This window comes from Cotesia glomerata, linkage group LG5 (assembly GCF_020080835.1).
Source record: "Cotesia glomerata isolate CgM1 linkage group LG5, MPM_Cglom_v2.3, whole genome shotgun sequence".
Classification (NCBI taxonomy): Eukaryota; Metazoa; Arthropoda; class Insecta; order Hymenoptera; family Braconidae; genus Cotesia; species Cotesia glomerata.
Genome location: NC_058162.1, coordinates 24,543,447 through 24,567,369, shown reverse-complemented (window position 1 = coordinate 24,567,369; position 23,923 = coordinate 24,543,447). Strand labels below are relative to the sequence as shown.

Sequence of the window (23,923 nt, the reverse complement as noted above, 5' to 3'; positions counted from 1 at the left end):
TGTGGGCATTCAAATGAAAGGTCTTGATGAGTGTATTGTCAAGGTGAGCTTATATCTTTAAAAATGTCAATAGTTCACAAGATATTTGTCAAATTAAGACCTTTGCAATGACACTAAACTTCACCAAAAAACCGATTTATCATATGACTATCTTGGACACAAAATTTACCTTATTTTTTTAATAACATAAATATAAAAATGCTTGGAAAATTTCCATTGATAATTTTTTATTAATTTTTACATGTGAAATTTTTTAATTAAATTTGTTTCATACTAATTTTATTGCTATAATAAAAAAATTATCAGTTATCAGTGTCTCAATTTTTTATGATAAAAATTAAAAAGTATATTTTAAAATATTTATAATAATTAAAATTGTTTTTTTATTTCTAACTTTATTTTAATCAAAACTACTTTTATTTTCTGTAATTTATAAGTAAAAATAATAAAATAAAATTATAATTAATTTATTCAATCAAAACTACTTTTAATTTTTGTAATTTATAAGTAGAGATAATAAAATAAAATTATAATTAATTTATTTCATTTAAAATTATTTTTAATTTTTGTAATTTATAAATAAAAATAATAAAATAAAATTATAACTAATTTATTAAATTTAAAATTATTTTTAATTTTTTTAATTTATAAGTAAAAATAATAAACTAAAATTATAATTAATTTATGTAATCAATTTTATCATAAAATTTTATCACCGAGGTACAAAAATAAGTTTATAATCACATGGGACAAGAAATCTTTCACGAATACCTTTTAAGCTAACATACTGATTATTAGGAACAGAAATTTTAAATTCTTTAAGAATTTTTCCAATTAAAAGAAAGATAATCATTCTAGAAATGAATTTTTTCACGCGGTTGTCAGAATTCCACGCACTTTTTCAGAATCTATGATATACTTTTGAATACAAACTGATCGAACCGAAAATCTTGGTGAAATTTGAAAAATTCACTTTTTCCAAATTTTTTCGACAATGATAACTTACGAACCAATCAACTAATTTTCACGTTCTTGGTGGCGATCAACGTGATTTTTTGGGCTCTAATAATTATTCCATTTCGTCAAAAATGATCCAAAAAGAAATCTCGAAGTTATGTGAAAAAAAGACTTTTTTCGAAATATTTCGTTTTCGATAACTCTCGAACGAATCAAACGATTTTGATGGGACTGGTGGCAATCGGCGTGGTTTTTTAAGCTTAAGAGCTGATTAGTTTTTGGAATTGATCGATAAATCCGTTTAGAAGTTATTCCAAGAAAACGATTTTCTGAAAATTTTATTTTTGAGATTTCTCAAAATCTAGCAAACCGAATCGATTCAAATTTCTACGAAATTTAATGGCAATGATACTCTTTGGATCGCCACCTATTTCGATCCGATCGGCCGAACCATTCAAAAGTTATAAGAGGTTTACATACACACGCACACACACACACACACACACACACACACACACACACACACACACACACACAGCCGCACGGACAGCATCGCGGGATTAGTCAGGGAAGCTTCCTAGGACCTCAAAACGTCGAGATCTGATGAAAACTCGATTTTCGAAAAACGGGGTGAAAACAATAACTTACCTATTTTTGAAAATTTTCAATTTTCTTAGCGGGAAATTAAAAAAATTAGTGGAAATTAAAAAAAAAAAATTTTTTTTTAATAAATAAATTGACAATTGTCAGCTGTCTTGATTAACATGAGCATGACTAATTGGAAGATTTAAAAAAAATTAGGAAAACGGTTAACCCTGAAGGCCATCCCTGCAACTTCCCGCTAATTCCATACTTAGGCGCTTAAAATTGCACCAATGACGTTTTTGAGCTCTTCGAGCTCAAAAATACAATTTATGGGTTATTTTGAGCTCTCCGAGCTCAAAGAGATTGCTTTTCTATGCTTTAAAGCACTTCGAGCTCAAAAGTCTGGTAGAGATTTGATAAGACACTATTTTTTGAATTTTAAAACCGCAATAACTTGTGAATGAATAAACCGATTTTTACGCGGTTAAAAGCATTCGACGCAGTTTTTCAAGCCTCACAAAGAATCTCAAATTTTGAATTGATCGCGCTAAGAATTTTGGAGTTATTCCGAAAAAACACTTTTTTCGGTTTTCTTTCGTTCACGATATCTCTCGAACGAATCAACCGATTTTGACCGGACTGGTGGCGATCGACGTGGTTTTTTGAGGTTAAGAGCTACTTAGCTTTTGGAATTGAACCTTCAAGCCGTTTAAAAGTTATTCCAAAAAAACCACATTTGAAAAAAATTTTTTTTTCAGTTTTTTGAAGATTTCTCAAAATCTATTGATCTGAATCGGTCCAAATAGTTTTCAAAATCTAAGTTTGGTCAAGCCCTTTCGAATGGCACCAACCGCGATGAAATCGGTCAAGCCGTTCAAAAGTTATAAGCGGTTCACATACTTTCACACACACACACACACACACACACACACACACACACACACATACAGACACCGTGACAACCTCGCAGGGATAGTCAGGGAAGCTTCCTGTGACCTTCAAACGTCGAGATCTGATGAAAACTCGATTTTTGCAAAACGGGGTGAAAACAATAACTTCCCGATTTTTGAAAATCTTCGATTTTCTTAGCGGGAAGTTAAAAATTTTAAAAACATACCTGTTGTTCTAACATCATCGCCAGGTAGAGTAAAATCCATCGTATTGCCGGTAAGATCGATTCTAATCCACTTTCAAAAAGTTCTCCTAGTAAATGACATCACTGCTGTTAACTAAAGGACTCAACATTGTCATTTATCTTTCTGTTTGTCATTTCAGCGTAAAAAGCCGCAAGAATACTATCGCTGCTGTAATTATCGTCATTTTAATATTATTTTCATGCTGGTCTAACAATTTGCGGTAATACTCGTGAGTTTTCAATTTAATATTAACGAGTGATTTCAACGAACTTGTGTATTCTGGCAAGTACTTCATAAAAGGAAAAACATCCAATGCACTTGCATAGATAAGATATTTTTCTTTTTTATTCAAGCCACTCAACCGCTTCTAGGTTTTGTCGTCTTCTTCATAAATTACTCCGAATATTACTTTGCTCAGAATTTTTCCAAGACAGTTATGCAAAATTGTTGATGGGTCAACTCCATTTTTATTAGCGGGTGCGTTTTTAAATTCTAGACGGTAACAAACATGCAAATTTAATAATTAATTTTGCTTTTTATAATAATAATAATAATTTATGGAAATTTATTTAGCTGATATATAATAATTTTTTTTCACAAATAAATTATGGCAAAAAATGACATGCGAAAATTGAAAAAAATCAATCTTTTAAAAATAACTTTTTGAAACAAATTTATTTAATAAAAATTAAAATATAATCAATAATAATTTAAAATTATTATTATAAAGTACTTGATTTTTGACTTCCCGCTGAGAAAATCAAAGATTTTCAAAAATCGGGAAGTTATTGTTTTCACCCCGTTTTGCAAAAATCGAGTTTTCATCAGATCTCGACGTTTGAAGGTCACAGGAAGCTTTTCTGACCATCCCCGCAAGGTTGTCACGGTGTCTGTATGTGTGTGTGGCATAATTTATAGCTAAATTTGTCATTAAAGACAAATTTGGGAACTGGGGAAATAAAGGATAAAGGGGAAGGAGGGACCGTACTCAGTAGGAATTTTTCGGTAACCGAAAAAATAATTCAGACAGCCCAGACCGGGACTCGAACCCGGATCATTTGGTTACGCGCCAAAGGCTCTACCAGTTAAGCTATCCGAGACATTGTCCGTAACTACCATTCCGTCACCTAATAATAATAGTTATTATTGCCATATACAAAGAGTGCCAGACACAATGTGTGTGTGTGTGTGAAAGTATGTGAACCGCTTATAACTTTTGAACGGCTTGACCGATTTCATCGCGGTTGGTGCCATTTGAAAGGGCTTGACCAAACTTAGATTTTGAAAACTATTTGGACCGATTCAGATCAATAGATTTTGAGAAATCTTTAAAAACTGAAAAAAAAATTTTTTTCAAATGTGGTTTTTTTGGAATAACTTTTAAACGGCTTTATGGTTCAATTCCAAAAACTAATCAGCTCTTAACCTTGACAAATCACGTTGATCGCCACCAGTCCGGTCAAAATCGGTTGATTCGTTCGAGAGATATCGTGAACGAAAGAAAACCGAAAAAAGTGTTTTTTCGGAATAACTCCAAAATTCTTAGCGCGATCAATTCAAAATTTAAGATTCTTTGTGAGGCTTGAAAAACTGCGTCGAATGCTGCCAACCGCGTGAAAATCGGTTTATTCATTCAAAAGTTATTGCGGTTTAAAAATTCAAAAAATAGTGTCTTATCAAATCTCTATCAGACTTTTGAGCTCAAAAGCATAGGAAAGCAATATCTTTGAGCTCGGAGAGCTCAAAATAACCCCTAAATTTTATTTTTAAGCTCGAAGAGCTCAAAAACGTCATTGGTGCAGTTTTAAGCGCCTAAGTATGGAATTAGCGGGAAGTTGCAGGGATGGCCTTCAGGGTCAACCGTTTTCCTAATTTTTTAATTTTTTATTTTATATCTTTTTATAAAGAAATAAAATATTTTTTTTTAATAGTCTTATGAACGTGGACTTGGCGCAATTTTTTTACAGTGAAACTGTTTTTGTTCGGATTTCTATATAAATTAGTTGTTCTTTATTTATAGATTATTACTTCAATTTAACATTTAATTTGTTAAAAATATTAATTATTGTCTATGAACCTATTTTGATGTATTGTCCTAACATAAATTTTACTGTTGATTATTAAATATCAATTATTTAATAATTATGTTATTTTTTAAATATTAATTTAAATTTTAACCTGAACTTATTTTTGTAGAAAGGTTTAATAACTATTTTATTATTCAATTTCTTTAATCTCTCTTTGTATATGACCTATTATTAAAAAAGGCTACAGTGTCATTAAAATATCATTACAGGATTCACTTTTGTTCCTAATAAACTCATTATCTCTTTTACAAAATTCGAAGGGCATTTAAAATATTAAATTTAAGTGACCCGAAAAGTACTTTTAAATTATTTTTATGATGATCCTAAAACATGCATGCAGAAAAATTGATCGACTAAAGATAAATTTCTTTGTTGTAAACAAAAATAAAAATTTTATTAATTTATATTAAAAAAAATAAAAACAAGTTGGAGATAAGGATTGCAAAGAAAAATAATTTTTTTTTTGTAGAGGGAATTTTATAAAATAATATTTTTTATTCTATGAATGTTATAAAAATACAAAATATTTATTAGATAGATAGATAGATAGATAAATAAGTTTTATTTGATCTTGGAGTCAATACTCCCTCAAGACCATCAATTTTACATAATTTTAACATTTAGTGTACATTAAATACAGTGCTTAAAGTGGGGAAAAATATAATAGCAAACATATTATATATTTTTCAGACAATAGTTAATAGTTAATAGCCAATGATAAATAATTAATTAAATTCAGAGTTAATTATGTATAGAGCTAAATGCTGCAATAATCAATACAATATTATCAGTTTTATTATTTTGTTAATTTCTAATCTCAGTATAGTAATTAAAGCACGCATTGCGAAATTCTTCAAAATTGGTTATCGTAGTAATATTTGCTGGCAAAGAATTCCAGACACGTATGCCATGAATAAGAAATGAACGCTCATACATACAACAATTTGATCTAGGTAATCTAAGAATATCATTTCTTACATCTCCTCTCCGCAATGCAACTGGCAAAAACTCTAGTTTATACCTAAATAATTGCTGATAATTTAGCACAATTTCTTTATAAAAAAGACAAGCTATAAAATAATCTCTCCTGATATCAAGTTTTAACCACCTAATCTTGCATAATATGGCGTGACATGCTCCAGCCTAGATACTTTAAAAATATATCTAACACAAGAGTTCATTTTACGCTGCATTTTGATTTGTAGTTTTTCGAAATATTTGTGTAGGCAGCACAACAGTAATCAAATATCGGAAAGATCAAAGTAGTTACAAGTTTTATTCTCAGCTGTTCATTAAAGATTTCATTATTAATTTTTAACTGAGCAAGTACCCTCATTGTACGACAGCATATACTAACTACTTGATTTTCCCATGACAGAGTATCGTCGATCATCACACCTAAATATTTTATAACCCTTTCGTATTGAATGACACAATCATTGACAACAATATTATTCGCATATTTACATTCATTACAATTTATTTTCACTCTACTACCAAATATGGAAGCTTTTGTTTTCGTAGCATTTAACTTTAAACAATTCAATTTACACCACGTTTCAATCTTTTTTACTTCATTATTTAGGATAGCAACATACTCATTAACTTGAGAAACATGACAGGAAGTATAAATGACTAAATCATCAGCATAAAGCAGATGTTGACAGTTGAGCTGATTTGTGAGATCAGTAACATATATTGAAAATAGTAAAGGGCCAAGTACACTGCCCTGAGGCACGCCATTTACTACTTTAATTTACTATTATTTTAATTTATACTAATAAATCTTTATCATTTATTTTCGTCATATTAATTTTAAGTAAAATAAAAACGTAATTATAGAATAACTTGAGCGCAAACTTATATAAAAAAAGTGAATTTTAATTTTACTTATCGCCGAGAGTGAACAATTTTAAGCATTAGTTGTTTTTTAAAAAACAGCGTCAATTATTTTAAAAACATTACCAATCGACATCTTGCTCTTCAAGGGCAACATATAAATTTTCTTGAGCTTGTAACAATGCAGCATTTCAAGAATCACTTACTTATAATCTTGTTGTCCTAACTGAGATTTTGTTGTAAGTATAATTAATGAGTTTTTACGATTTTAAAAAATATTTTTATTTTTTTTCAATGAATTTTATAAGAATACAACAAACTCAATATTTGAATTAAATATTGTAAAATTTTGCAAACTCTTTTTTATATACATTTTTAGTGATATACACTGATAGAAGGATTTATCAACTACTAATAATTTAATTTATTTGACGAAAATTATTTAATTTATTAAATTTTAATAAATATTTTTTAACATTCAATAAATATTTATTTGGGAGAAAAGTACATTTATTAATGGTTAATAAGTATTCATTAATAGTTGACAAATATTTATTAACAGTTGATAGATATTTTGTTGAGTGAATTTGTTTGGCTTGCAATGTCATATGATATGAAGATTGCTTATAAACAAAAATCATCTTTATAAATTATTTGTATTAATTATATTACAATTATTATAAAATTCTGAATTCTATCACAGCTCATAATTATTTTTTATATTTTTAAGGTAGTACCCTCGCCAAAGTCGTTTTCTTAGGATTTTTTTTTAATTTTGGCAGATTAATGTTCATATAATTCTGCGTCGATTGGCGCAATTTGAGAATTTTTGACCATCTAGTTTCCGAGATATTTAATTTCAAAGTTTGAGTTTTGAACGCTCTTATACATTACAGTATACGGGATATCGAAAAATTTACCTACAAACATTTTTATATCTTAGAAACTTTTCTTAGGATCTTTTTAAAAAACTAGAGTAACGTTAACTAACAACTTAACAATTTAAAAAAAAAAAATTAATTGATAATTACCACACAGTTTCAGAGATATTTATTAATAAGTAATGAAAAATTTACCAGACTTTAACCGAGGAGGGGATACGTTAATAAAGCTGTGGCAACAGCGCAAGTTTTGTGAGCCGCGAAAGAAGTATGAGATGCGCATGCGCTGACAAATTTGAAAAGTTTAATTTACGTTAGGTGTAATATTATAGTTATTAATTTTATTTATTTAAAAAATAACTATGATTATTCTATGAAAATGAGTATTTTTTTAATATACGAAAGTCAGCCGACATTTTTAATTTTTTATTTAGTTTTTTAATATTTAAATAAGAAAAAAAAAATTTTTGTTTATATTGTATTTACAGTTTTTGAAGTTTTCAAGTGAAATTTTTTTTATTTTTGTAATCATTTTTTCAATAAAAAAATTTATAAAAATTTTTAAATGTCGGCTGAATTAATTTTAATTTTTTTATATTTATTAAAAATTCAAAAAGTTAACAATTTTAATATAATAATATATATTAATCTTTCATAAGTTATAAAAATAATAGTCAGATGAAATAATAAAAATACTTAAATTTAAAATTAGTTAATACATATAAACACAAAAATTTAATTACTTATTTTTCTGAAAAACAAAACAATATTGACAATTATTTTTTTTTCTATTTGTTATTTGTATAGTTATTTGCATATGTGCTAGAGATTTCTGTCGTTTTTCAAGGACTTTTTTTATGAATCGTCTTTTATAAGTCGATTTTTCAGACATTGTTACTATATTTCCAAATAAATGTATGTAAATAAATAAATAAACGCATGTATCAAAACAGAGGTTAGTCTACAGCTAGTCCAAAACACTACAGTATAACCACTATAAAATATGTTAATGCTCACGCAGTGTTGCCAGACTTTTCAAACGATCAGTTTCTCGTTCGTGATTGGCTGAAATAAGTACATAAACAGCAAAAAGTTTTAGGCTTGTCAATAATGACTATTCGGTATGTGTACCGTACACTCTAGCATAAACTTTTGACGACGGAAGTCGCAAGGGTAATACCTTAAATATTAAAAACGTTAATTTATTTAGTGATTTTAATTATTATCATGTATTCCAGCTATAGAGTTATAAAAGGTGTCAAAAGAAAATTGCTATTTTTGCTTTTTATTTTAAATAAATATTTGTTAACAGTTAGCAAATATTCATTAACCATTAATAAATATTTATTAACAGTATGACGCAGATTTTACTTTTTGTATTTGAGTATTTTAGTTAATTATTTGAAAATTAATAGTAACAATTATTGTTATTAGTGCGGCGATTATTATTTAATTTTTGTAATTTTATATTATTATTACCGAAGGTATGATTAAATTGTAAAAGAAATTAAAAGACTGGCAAAATTATTCTAAGTCCCGAGGACAATTTAGTATGGAAAATCAACGAATGGATATAAAATGAAAGAAATGACGATTATTATTTTTGTAAGAAATAAATTAGGTAAGCGAAGATTTTATAAGTCCCAAGGACAATTTAGTATGGAAAATCTACGAATGGATATACAATGAAAGAAATTGTGATTAAAATAATAAATATTTATTTTTGAATGCTAGTTCGCGGACACCGGACAGGTGTCTAAAACGACCCTTCCGGTTTGTTACAAAAGAGTTGGGGGAAAAATGATAAACGCCAAAATTTGGCTCGATAAAGCAAGCAATTCTTTCTCGGGAGAATTACTCGGTCGAATACTCTTCACCAAGTAATTCCAGAGGATGATACTCTACCTGGAGTCTGACCAAGGCCCAGGTAAGTATCGTGAACCGACCGGATGAAAGTGCTGACTTTCTATTATTAAAGCATATTAAAGCAAATTTTAAGGGAGTTGGGAGAGAACGGATAGGGGAAAGAGGGGGATCTACTCAGTGGGAATTTTTCCGTAATTGAAAAAATAATCAGACAGCCCAGACTGGGAATCGAACCCAGATCTCTCGGTTACGCGCCAAGGGCTCTACCAGTTAAGCTATCCGAGACAAGTTCTGACTACTTTATTCAGTCACGTATATAAGACCCACCGAGCAAACAACGCCACTCTCCATCTTACGGTAAAGAGCCATATTAAAGCAAATTTTAAGTGAGTTGGGAAAGAACGGATAGGGGAAAGGGGGGACCTACTCAGTGGGAATTTTTCCATAATTGAAAAAATAATCAGACAGCCCAGACTGCACGCAGAAAAAAATTTTGTTAAAATAACTTAAGATATGTTCTAGTAACAAATGCATTTGTTAACATAGGGATAACAAATTATATGTTAAAATAACAAAATTTAGGTTATAGCAATTTATTAATATGTTATAACAACAAAACAATTTGGTTACTATAGCAAAATCTTTAAGTAGATTCGACCAAATAATTCAGTTAGTATAACAAATTTTTTCGTTGAAACAGCAAAATTATTCTATTAAAATAACAAATAAATTTACATTAAATGTTACATTAAATTTTATAAGAATCCATAATTTAAAAATATGCTATAATCAGTGATATCTGATTTGGAAAATTTTTTAGCAACAAATTAGTTTTGTTATTGCAATAAAATGATTTCGTTAGGACAACAAATTGATTTGGTGATTTAACAGACTGGTTTGTTAGTACAACTTGAAACATTTTGTTAATGCGATTAATGGATTTGTTACTATAACTAAACTCATTTGTTACCAGAACATATTTTTTAGTTATCCCGTCTTTTGTTATTTCAACAAAATCATTTTTATGCGTGTGGGAATCGAACCCAGATCTCTCGATTACGCGCCAAGGGCTCTACCAGTTAAGCTATCCGAGACAAGTACTGACTACTTTATTTAGTCACGTATATAAGACCCACCGAGCAAACAACGCCACCGTCCATCTTACGGTAAAGAGCTTATTCTTGACCATGTGGGGGAAATTTGGCCACCGCGTAGCCGGAAAGGGTTACTTTCCAAGCACCCAAACGGGATTAGGGGTAAGTAGGGCCGCGACTGAGGGTGTATCCATCGGTAGGATTACCACTTTGTAAAGATAGTAGACAGAGTTTAGCCACCAGGTGGCACAGAAAACGGGAAAAGAAACGATATGTCCGATTATTGTTAAATTTGACATCAAGTTTGTACATATTATCACTTAAGCTTTTGATATTTGTTGTTCTAATGTATTGTTTATATTGTTTAATTTGCTTATATTGTTTATATCGTGTATTAATATGATCAGGCCAATAAAGAGGTTTCCTTTTTTTGATTTATTTAAAAATGAAGGGTTTTGTTTATATTTTGTTATTGATAATGTAATCCCCGTTTATGACCCTGGACTCCGGCGAGCAAATTTCGAGCCGGGGACAAATTAGATATTTATACTTTTGAAAACGTGGACGTTACAACAGTAAATGAATTATACTTAATAAATTATTTGTTAACTGTTAACAAATATTTATTAACATTTAATAAATATTTATTAAATCCGATGATGTTAAAAAATCATTTATTAACAGTTAATAAAGCTTATTAAATTAAAACAAATCCTTTTATCAGTGTAATGAACATATTTTATGAATAATTTAAACTTGAACTTATAAAACTAAAAATAGAAAATTTTTATAACTTTTTTTTATTTGTTCCCAAAAGCATACGTTAGCTCGAACATCAATTCTGGTTTTTTATAACACAATTTCTGAAATTTTTTTGAAGCCACCACTTTTTTGCTGTGAAGAACGATCAAATTAATGGCACTCTTGCGTAAATCAAATGCGTTATGATCATCAGCTGCGTCAATTATGTCGAGAACATTTTCAGTAGACATATTGTTTATCAATGTACGCTCACAAATATCGTTGAGTTTGATAATTTGATAAATATCAGCGACTTCAAGCATCTGCAACGCTACTTTCGTATCTTCACTTGCCTTAGTCTCTCCCTTGTAACAATAATGCAGCATTTCCAGAATTATTTCTAGATCAAGACCTTTAATATTTATTTCGTTTTTCATTGCTTCCTTCATTCCGGATTGCAGCATTTTTGCAAATACTTCACTTTGAGCGGCTAAAATGACTTTATGTGCTGGAATTTCGAACTTGTCAACAATGATTGTAACATCACTGAGTTCTTCTGAGTTGTAAAATTTCTGCACCTCATTATACAAATTGATGTCAAGATTTCTTTTTATTTTACTCCTCCAAAATATCTCACACGTAATGGTGACTTCGAAAAAATAATACGATTGACGACGTACCTGATCATATGGTTTTCGGGTTTTTACTGTTCCGGGAATAGCCAGATTTTTTGGAACAAAACACAAATCTTTCCAATCATTAGTTTCAACTTTCGCCTCAATATTACCAAACATCACCTTGATTAAAGCACTACTTACTTCTGAACTCGATTTTTTCACCCATAAAGTTAAAAAATTTATTAATCCAGGTTCAAATTTCAACCCAATGTTGAAAATAACATTCTCTAGATTGTCAATTTTAAAATAATCAGAATAAATTGTTTCGGGAAAAGGACTAAATCTAGGTGACCAGACGAATTTTACATAACCCGTGGATTTATTTTCTTCTAGACTCATTGTTATAGGAAGACGTTATTTCTGTAACAAAAATTATTTGATTGATTACTTTAGGTGCATTTTTAAATTTCTCTAATTCATTTTAATTTAGCCCTAATTTATTATTAAAAGTTTATATTTTACTAATTTGTAAAGAAAATTTTTAATTAATTAATTAATTTTTTTTAAGATCATTTATAAATTTAATTTTACCTCCCTCACGGTTTTGGAAATGCCGTAAAGATTCGGTATTTATACGATATAAATGCTGTATTTTTACCGTAATACTTCAGTTATTTTAGCCAGTTTTTTTTTCGAATTATTATGAAAAAATTACGAAATAAATTCAGAATATTTATGGCAACACAATAGAAAAATTACGGTATATTTACAGCATTTAAACCGTAAATATACCGCATATTTACTGTATATCTGCGGCACTATTGCAGCAAAAAACCGGAAAAGAAGATCCCTACTTTCTATTACCGGCAAAATACCAAAAATATGCTGCTTTACTACTATTTTTCAATAGCTTAAAATTTTTTTTTATAATATTATAAATTATCATGAATAATTTTTAAGAGGTTGATAAACTAATTTCTCGATTATTATTATTATTAATCATTTTTTTTAGTCTAGACCGGGATTCGAACCCAGATCATTTAGTTACGCGCCGCAGGCTCTACCAGTTGAGCTATCAGAGACACTATTCATATCTATTTACTCAGTCACCTAATAAGACTCACCGAGTAATAAACACAACCGTCCATCTTACGGTAGAAAGCATTATATCTTTAATTATATCAGTATAAATGCGGTAAAATTACAGTATATTTTTAGTATTTTTACCGTAGAAATACGATTTTATTATTGTAAAATTATAATGATATTATAGTTAATACATAGATTTTTTATGGTAAAAGTTCTAGAGTTTTACAGTAATTTTATAGTATTATTTCTTAACTTTGCAGCAAAAGTACGGTAGAAATGCTGTATAACTATAGTAAAAAACTGGCCAAAATGACCACAGAAATACCGTATTATTTCAGAATTATAACGGTAAATTTACAGTAAACGCATTATTACCGAAAATTTACGGTATTTCAAAACCGCGAGGGCTTAAAGTTTTTTTTTTTTATTCATTTATTTTCTTTTGATATTCATATTTTCATGCAAAAAATGAAAAAATGTATCAGCATATAGCGGTAAATCCACAAACAATATTATTAAAATTACTCGTTTTTATGAGTTGTAATTTATATTATGAAGAAAATAAGCAAGAGTTTAATTGTAGTTAAAATCCGAACAAAAACAATTTCACTGTAAAAAAAATCACGCCAAGTCCACGTTCATAAGACTATTAAAAAAAAAAAATTTTATTTCTTTACAAAAAGATATAAAATAAAAAATTAAAAAACCCAAGTAACCGATATGGTTGTATATGATTTTCGGAAATTAAAAAAAATTTTGTTGTAAATTTAAAAATTAAAAGAAACAATTTTGGAACGTATTTAGTGTGCGTGGTTACGAAAAATTTCACTTTTTATGAAATTCCTAAAATCTATCTACTAGGACTTTTAAAAAAAATTGAAGTACACAATGACGCACACTAAGTACGTTCCAAAATTGTTTCTTTTAATTTTTAAATTTACAACAAAATTTTTTTTAATTTCCGAAAATCATATACAACCATATCGGTTACTTGGATTTTTTAATTTTTTATTTTATATCTTTTTGTAAAGAAATAAAATTTTTTATTTCTTAATAGTCTTATGAACGTGGACTTGGCGTGATTTTTTTACAGTGAAACTGTTTTTGTTCGGATTTCAGTATTTTTTGTAATTATAATAAAAATTGACAATTTTAATTTAATACATTTCCGGTGGCAAACTATCCCCTTTGAGCTATAGTTCATGTAAAAGTTATTCTTGCGCCGCCTGGCGTGTGTAATTACAAGCTGTCAAATATCTTTTTTTGCCCTTTGGGCGGAAAGTGGCAACTTTGGTCTCACTGCGCTAAATGAAGTTGCCGCTTTCCTTCTTCTTCGGACAAAAAAATATTATACAGCCCTTGGGAAGTAAAAAAGAAAACCTCAGATCACATGTAATTGTCGGCCGAGGCGAAGCCGAGGTCAACAAACACGTGATCTGAGGCATTTCTTATTTTCCTTCCCAAGGGGTGTAATATACTATTTTTCACTGTAGTTTTCCATCTAATATAAGATTAGCATGCATCTTTATATTATTTAGTCTCTGGCCGTCCGCTTTTTACATAAGAAAAAAGTTAAAATCTAAAAATCTGGGTCGCTATAGTTTGTGCTGATTATTTTTAATAATTTTAAATAGAAATTATAAAGATAATTGATAATAATCAAGTAATACGCGTTATAAAAAGCATGAACTACTATTATAAAATATCATATAAAAAAAAATCAAAATAAACTTGAAAAAAAATTTGTAACCTCAAAAAACCGTTCTACTTACGGTATATACACACTCGGTAGTCTGGCTTGAGAACGGAACTTGGCGCCAGACTCTATCGAGTCTGTTGATAAATTGAATATTTGAATTTTAGGTGAACTTACACGTGAGATATTAACAAAAATTACAATAATAAAATAAATTGTTACCTTAATTGTTGTTTCAGTAGATAATTTGAATTTTACAATTTTATTTTTATCTTGATTCTTAAATTTATTAAATCAAAATTTTCGTTGTTTTATTACACTTGTTAATAATTGGTATTGAAATTGAACATAAAAAACATTGATTTTAATTATATAGGATAGTTAGCAAACTTGTTAATTGAACAAAAATCGATTTGAAATTATGCGTGATGATCACTAAGACTGATTACACACGAGTGAGCAAATTCATGCAAAAACAGCCCTTTTATAGAATTTAGGGTAGACCAGCCTTGAAAATTGGTGGGGAAAATTCCGTCCAATTAGGACCCAGTTTTCGGGGTACCGTTTCCCCTTCTCTCAAGAAAACTGTTGGGGAAACTGTCCCCTCTACGTTAACGTGGGCCTCACAGCCCTCCATTTTTACATGCGTCCGGAAATTTGAAAAATATTTAAGACAAACATTACATAGGGTTTTTTTTTTATCTTTCTTTTTCCGTAAATAAAACAGTCTACCTTCTAGTCAAACTACTTAATTATATTATAATATAAATAAATCTATTATCCAGTGGGTTATGTTGCACAAACGGAAACCAAAATTAATTATAAATATTGCACTGATAGAAGGATTTGTTTATAGTTAAAAATAGTTGTTAATATTTAACAAATCATTTATTAGAGCCCACTTTTTAGTCCTTAACAAATATTTCTTAGTATTTAAAAAGATTTATTAATATTTAATAAATGAATATCAGATTTATTAAATACAAACAAATCATTTTAAATACTAAGAAATATTTGTTTGATACTAAAAAGTGGTCTTTAATAAATGATTTATTAACTATTAACAAATATTATTTAATACAAATAAATCCTTCTATCAGTGTGCATACAATGTACAATAAAATTGTAACTTGTCAATTATAAATATCAAATAAAGATTTTTAAACTAAGAAACTTTAAAAATATTTTCGACCACGTGTTTTCGCACTTACACGTTTTCAAATATAATAATAATAATAATAATAATAATAATAATAATAATAATAATAATTTTACTTATTCCTCACAAAAATATTTTTTTAAATGATATAATTTTCTAATTTTAGCGTTTAATATTTTTAATTATTTCTATAAATTATTTGTTATTTATTTATAAATTATTACATTAATTTAACATTTAATTTGTTAAAAATATTAATTATTGTCTATGAACCTATTTTGATTTATTTTCCTCATAAATTTTATTGTTGATAATTAAATATCAATTATTTAATATTTAATTTATTCTTAAAATCTTAATTTATTAATTTAAATTTTAACCTGAACTAATTTTTGTAGAAAGGTTTAATAACTATTTTGCTATTTTATTTATTCTTTAATCTCTTTTTTGTATATGACTTATTATTGAAAAGACTCAACTACAGTGTCATTAAAATTACATTACAGGATTAACTTTTGTGCCTAATAAACTCATTATCTCTTTTACAAAATTCTAAGGGCATTGAAAATATTAAATTTAAAAAAAGGATTTACATTTTTTCTCTCTTTCGCCCTCTATTGGACAAACGAAAGTATCTCTGTCATACTTGTACAACTAATGGAATTTTAAAACGCATTTTATGCATAAATAAATGAAAATTTTCTAAAAAAGCGCTTCGCTCTTCGATAGATAAGTAATTATCTATCGAAGAGCGAAGCGTTTTTTTTCAAAATTTTATTTTATTCATGAGCAAAACTCGTTTGAAAATCAACTATCAACCGCTCTTAACTTAATGATTACGTAATAATTACGCTTCAAGGATGACACACAAAATCGTGAAGCGTTCCACATTTTTTACAAATATAAATATAAATTATGCTGTGAAGCGGGAAAGAATAGGAGTTACGGTAATTATTACGTGAAGCGTTCCACATTCACGTAACAGGATATTGGTAGGGAAGGATTGAGAAAGGAATGTGGAGAGGATCATCTTAATGTGAGTTTATAGAATATGCGAGAAGAAATTATTTGATAGCTCGGACTGGGATTCGAACCCAGAACCTTCCGAAGACATGTCGGCTACTCTACCATTTGAGCTATCCGGTCTATACTAAATTTCCTTTCGCTTACACAGTAAAAAAATTTTCGTAAAATTTAACATAAAATTTTGTGTAGATGTTTTTTTTACATAAAATTTATGTTAATTCTACACAAACGGTTTGTATTGATCAATCCATCCATTTTTTAACACACTCAAGTGTTAATTCAAAGTAAAACTACACTTTTTTAATGTTACTGGCCAACCAACACAAAATTTATGTTAAAGAATTCTTCATATATAGTCACGTATGCCACACAAGATAGACATGTAAATGTGATAGCCTCAACGTCATTTTAATTTGGTGGATTTTGATTTGTGTCATTACGTAAAATACTTAAATGCAGCTAATAAATATACAATTGTAGTGTATAGCAATTAAAAACTAAGTAAATAAAGGGTAATTTATATTAAAACATCCGATAACAGAATTGTAACCTTAAAATTCATTACAAGGTTAATGTCCTTTCTAGTGTGAATCTAGAAGATAGAATAAATTTTAAATTATGAGGAAATAAATAAAATAAGAAAAATTATAAATTTTATGATCATGAATCTAGCAGACATGTTGATTTTTTTTGACAAATTATTTACAAGTTAAAAAATACTTAAAAAAAATTACACGAATAATTCTTCAAATTTTCTACAAGTGAAATTTTTTTTTTTAATTTTTTCATTAAAAAAAATTGTAAAAATTTTCAGATGTCGGCTAACTTAATTTTCATTTATTTTTTTGAATTAGACAAAAAAATAAATAATTGAAATTAATAAATTATTAGAAAATAAACTTACAGTTTTTTTAATTTTCTACATGTGCATTTTTCCTTTAATTTATTATTTTCAATTGCTCATGTATTTTTTTTAATCACAAAATATATATATATTTAAATTATTAGTAAAACTCACATATTTGACAGCTGATCTGAGTAACACAAAGAAAAAGTTACAATCAACACTTTATTTGTGTTATGGATAACATTTAAGTGTGTAGAAATCCGAGAATCAGCCAATGAAAGTTTTAACATATTTTTGTGTTACTTTTAACACAGAATTATGTTGATTTCATCAATACAAACAGTATGTGTAGAATTAACATAAATTTTGTGTAAAAAAATCATCTACACAAAATTTTATGTTAAATTTTACGAAAAATTTTTTACTTTGTATTCTATATACATTAAGCCACACCGTCCATCTTACGGCAAGCATTAAGTGACCCGAAGAGTACTTTTAAATTATTTTTGTGATGATCGTTCTGGTTTGAGAAGAAACAGGACGTCTTATGAACTTGGAATCACAAATCATGCAGAAAAATTGATCGACTAAAGATAAATTTCTGTGTTGTAAACAACAATAAAAATTTTATTAATTTTTATTTAAAAAAATAAAAACAAGTTTGAGTCGAGGATTGGTAAGAAAAATAATTTTTTTTTTGTTGAGGTAATTTTATAAAATAACATTTTTTATTCTATGAATGTTATAAAAATACAAAATATTTATTATGTTAATTTATACTAATAAATTTTTATAATTTATTTTTAATTTTCCGCTAAGAAAATCGAAGATTTTCAAAAATCGGGAAGTTATTGTTTTCACCCCGTTTTGCAAAAATCGAGTTTTCATCAGATCTCGACGTTTGAAGGTCACAGGAAGCTTCCCTGACTATCCCCACGAGGTTGTCACGGTGTCTGTATGTATGTATGTATGTGTGTGTATGTGTGTGTGTGAAAGTATGTGAACCGCTTATAACTTTTGAACGGCTTGACCGATTTCATCGCGGTTGGTGCCATTCAAAAGGGCTTGACCAAACTTAGATTTTGAAAACTATTTGGACCGATTCAGATCAATAGATTTTGAGAAATCTTCAAAAAACTGAAAAAAAAATTTTTTCAAATGTGGTTTTTTTGGAATAACTTTTAAACGGCTTGAAGGTTAAATTCCGAAAACTAATTAGCTCTTAACCTCAAATAACCACGTCGATCGTCACCAGTCCGGTCAAAATCGGTTGATTCGTTCGAGAGATATCGTGAACGAAAGAAAACTGAAAAGTGTTTTTTCGGAATAACTCCAAAATTCCTAGCGCGATCAATTCAAAATTTAAGATTCTTTGTGAGGCTTGAAAAACTGCGTCGAATGCTTTTAACCGCGTAAAAATCGGTTTATTCATTCAAAAGTTATTGTGATTTAAAAATTCAAAAAGTAGTGTCTTATCAAATCTCTATCAGACTTTTGAGCTCGATGAGCTTTAAAGCATAGGAAAGCAATCTCTTTGAGCTCGGAGAGCTCAAAATAACCCATAAATTGTATTTTTGAGCTCGAAGAGCTCAAAAACGTCATTGGTGCAATTTTAAGCGCCTAAGTATGGAATTAGCGGGAAGTTGCAGGGATGGCCTTCAGGGTCAACCGTTTTCCTAATTTTCTTCATATTAATTTTAAGTAAAACTAGATATTTGAATAGCGCGTTACGCGCGCGCCTAAATTTCAACCAATAATGAATCGTGGCCCGTTTTTTGCGAGTTTCGAACTTTGACTAACTTCAAGACTTTCATCTATTTTATAATATAGGATAAAAACATGATTATAGAATAACTTGAGCGCAAACTGATAAAAAAAGTAAATTTTAATAAAGTTGTCTTAATATTTTAATTTAATATTATAAAGTTTTGTAGAGAATTTTTTATATAATTTTTTAATGATATAAAGAACATATTTTATGAATAATTCCAACTTGAACTTAAAAAAACTAAAAATAAAAAATCTTGATAATTTTTTTTTATTTGTTTCCGAGAGCACACGTTAGCTCGAACATTAAGCCTGGTTTTTTAAAACACAATTTTTTAAAGTTACTTGAAGCCAACACTTTTTTGCAATGAAGAACGATAAATTTAATGGCAGTCTCGCGTAATTCAACTTTGTTATGATTATCAGCTGCGTCAATTATGTCGAGAACATTTTCAGTAGACATATTGTTTATCAACGTAGACTCACAAATATCCTTGAGTTTGATAATTTGATAAATATCAGAGACTTCAAGCATCTGTAACGCTACTTCAGCATCTTCAGTTGACTTAATGTCTCCCTTGTAACAATAATGGAGCATTTCCAGAATTATTTTTGGACTGAGACCTTTAATGGTTATTTCGTTTTTTATTGCTTCTTTCATTCCGGATTGTATCATTTTTGCAAATACTTCACTGTGAGCGGCTAAAACAACTTTATGCGCTGGAATTTTGACTTTGTCAACAATGATTGTAACATCACTGAGTTCCTGTGAGTTGTAGAACTTTTGCACTTCATGATACAGAGTGTTGTCAAGAGTGCTTTTTATTTTACTTTTCCAAAATATCTCGCACGTAATGTTCATTTCGTAGTAATGATGAGTACCACCATAGCTATAATCCCATAAATTTCGGTATATTGCTGCTCCAGCAGAAGTCACAGATTCCGAAATAGAACAAGACCTCTTCCAATCATTAATATCAATCTGGTATGGCGTGTAACCAACTTTCATCTTAATTAAAGCACTAGCTGGTTCTGAACTTGATTTGTTGACCCATAAACCAAAATTATTTGATAATCCGATTAGAAATTTCATCCCGATGTTAAAAGTAACATTCTCCAGATTTTCAATTCCAAAATCACCAGAATAAATTGTTTTAGACAAAGTAATAAGTTGAGCTGTCCAGAAGAATTTTACATAACCCGTGGATTTAATCTCTTCAAGGCTCATTGTGATAGGAAGAAGTTATTTCTATAAAAAAAATTATTTAATTAATTACTTCAGTAAATATATTAATAATATAAAATATTATTTTAATATACTTAAGGGAGTACGAGCAAGACAGTATAGTGGAGATAGAGGTCGACTTGAGAGATAAGGGGAAAGCAGTAACAGACGGATTATTTGTTTTATACATTAAATATTCTAGTTATTCCCATTAAAATTTTATGACACTGAAATTGAGAGACATCTAATAATTTTTGTAATGTTTTTAACAAATAAATTATGACAAGTCAAATTTATAAATAAAAAATTCCATATTTGAAAAACTAAAAAATCATTAATTCATTTTCTTCAAAACAATTTTCTAGACTTAGTTTACTTGAAAAAAAAAAAAAAATAAATAAAAAATTATCAAGAACCTACTAATTTAAGTGTCATAAAATTTCCAGGACTTATTTTTAAGAATTTAGATTGCATGTAAAGAAAATCGAACCTTTATATCAACCTTAGTGCTCGCACATCCTTAACCTTAAATAATAGTAATAACAATAACTCACCCAAATACAGACAAATTAAAATGAAAAATTATAATTATTGTGTTATCACAAATAAAATTATTCAGAATCAGCTGCTGTGTTTTTTTCTGCAATTGAAAAATAAAATTATTAGTTTTTTTATTCGAATAACCTAAAATTAAATTACAAATTAATTATTCAATTATCAATCTAAGTAAATAATTACATGTTATATGTACATATAAAATCAATTACTTATTACACTTACAAAGAATTATAATTACAACTCGAATCTTACAAATTTTATGTAAGTAAAGACACAGTCTTTTATTTAGAACTAGAATTTAATTTACGCTCGCAAGCGCGCGCCTCATATTTATTGTCATGATATATTTGTGTGCGGTTTATGTATATTATATTCACTTTCAACCAATCAGAATGAGAATATTTATTTTCGACCAATCACAACACGAATAAATTGGTTTCACATACATTTCATCTCAATTTTATTATGGGACTAGAATTGAATTTGCGCGCGCAAGCGCGCGCCTCATATTAATTGTCATGATATATTTATATGTCGTTTATGTATATTATATTCACTTTCAACCAATCAGAATGAGAATAAATATTTTCAACCAATCACATTACGAATAAATTGGTTTCACATACATTTCATCTCAATTTTATTATGGGACTAGAATTCAAATTTGCGCGCGCAAGCGCGCGCCTCATATTTATGGTCATGATATATTTATGTGTCGTTTATGTATATTATATTCACTTTCAACCAATCAGAATGAGAATGAATATTTTCAACCAATCACATTACGAATAAATTGGTTTCACATACATTTCATCTCAATTTTATTATGGGATTATTATGGGATAATTCTACGGAATGCGACGCGTTATAAAATGCGTGACATGCGCAAACCAATTTCAAGTGTGTAAGGGGAATCCCAAAACGTGCTGGAAATTGATCGACTGAAGATAAATTTCTGTGCTGTAAGCAAAAATAAAAATTTTATTAATCTTTATTAAAAATAAAAATAAAAACAAGTTTGAGTTGAGAATTGGTAAAAAAAAGTAATTTTTCTTGTTGATATAATTTTAATAAATAATATTTAATTTTCACTTGTAGAATTTTTTTATTAAATTTTTGTCATAATAAAAAAGTTTTTAATGTCTGTCAGCTTTAGACATCTGATAATTTTTATGATTTTTATTATGGAAAAAAGTATTAAAAAAAAATAGTTAAATTCCACTTGTAGAAAATTTAAAAATTAATTATAAGTAACATTTCTAAAAAATATTTTTTTAGTTATAATTTAATTGATAAAAAAATCAAAAAATTTTTTAACATCTGCTGATTTCAGTGTTATAATATAGTTTAGTTGAACAGGTGAGACCATCTTTTTCTCGCTTTGCTCTCACGGAGTTCAACGGAACTATCTCTGTCGCACTCCCAACAGCAGAGCAATTGCAGTTTCGATTGGTTTCACGAAACGAATGAAATTTTTGAAAAAAACGCTTTATGGTGAAATAGTTTATTAGATTATCTATTATCTCTAAAAACGTTTTTTCAAAATTTCCATTCGTTTCGCTAAGCCGATCCCGTGTAAAAAAAAAATTTCCTGAAAAGTTCCGGAATAGTTCCTGGTCCGGAACGTTCCTATGATAAGACAATCCGGAACATCCCCAGAATACTTCTGCAATGTTCTCGAAATAGTTCTGGAACATCCGTGGAACACTTCCGGAACATTTCCGGAAAATCTCCGGCAGATTTATAGAACATCGCTGGAATACTTCCAGAATAAATTAGGAATACTTCCGGAACATCTCCGGTACACTCCTGGAATATTCCCGAAATACTTCTGGAACAAATCGGGAATAGTTACAAAATATATCGGGAATACATCGGGGATATGTTTAAAATATTCCTGGAAAAATCCTCGAATACTTCTGAAACATTTCCGGTAAACGTTTGGATTATGTTCCGGAAGTATTCCTAATTTATTCTCGAAGTATTCCAGCGATGTTTTATAAGTCTGTCGGAGATTTTCCGGAAATGTTCCGGAAGTGTTCCATGAATGATCCAGAACTATTTCGAGAACATTGCAAAAGTATTCCGGGGATGTTCCGGATTGTCTTATCATAGGAACGTTCCGGACCAGGAACTATTCCGGAACTTTTCAGGAAACTTTTTTTTTACACGGGATTGAAACTGTAATCACTGGTCTCGGCTGTGAATCAAATTAACTCACTTGAATAATATTTAGGTTTGCTATTACAAGCATAAAGTATCAGGTTTCACAAACACCTAAAATCAAAACAAAAAATCATTAATTATTACTTGGTTAACCTAAACTAACACAAAAATGAAATATTTAATTACTTTCTATAATATTTACAATTTATTAAAATTTGAAACACTTACATTCTGTTAACCCTTCAGCACTCTCGCTATGAGATTTTCTCTCACGCTTATCAATAACTCAAATTTTCTTTCAAATTTCAAATAGAATGACTATGTGATTTTTTTTCTATCTGCCAAAAAATTAATATTATTTCAGATTGCAATATTATTATTTTAATTGTGTTAAGTAGAGAATGTAAAGAAGTGATAACGGAGTGGGAAGAATATAAAGGTAGTGAGAACTTATTGAGAGTTAAAATAGTTGAAAAATTAAAAGGAAAAATATGTAAGAATTTTTGTAAAATAATAAAAGAAATAGAAATAATGCAGAGAGAATATGAAAAGAGTGAGTGTAAAAAAAGTAACAATAATAATGAGGA

At 28.5% G+C, this 23,923-nt stretch overlaps 1 protein-coding gene across 1 annotated transcript; it reads right to left on the bottom strand.

Annotated features, from left to right (window-relative positions):
• Positions 1–11,245: 11,245 nt before the first annotated feature.
• LOC123266158 (BTB/POZ domain-containing protein At1g01640-like) lies at positions 11,246–20,396 on the bottom strand. The gene is made up of 2 exons (XM_044730187.1): positions 20,250–20,396; positions 11,246–11,836 (listed from the first exon to the last, which is right to left on the bottom strand). The coding sequence occupies exons 1-2, from the start codon at positions 20,394–20,396 to the stop codon at positions 11,246–11,248; spliced, it is 738 nt and encodes a 245-aa protein (XP_044586122.1).
• Positions 20,397–23,923: the final 3,527 nt, after the last annotated feature.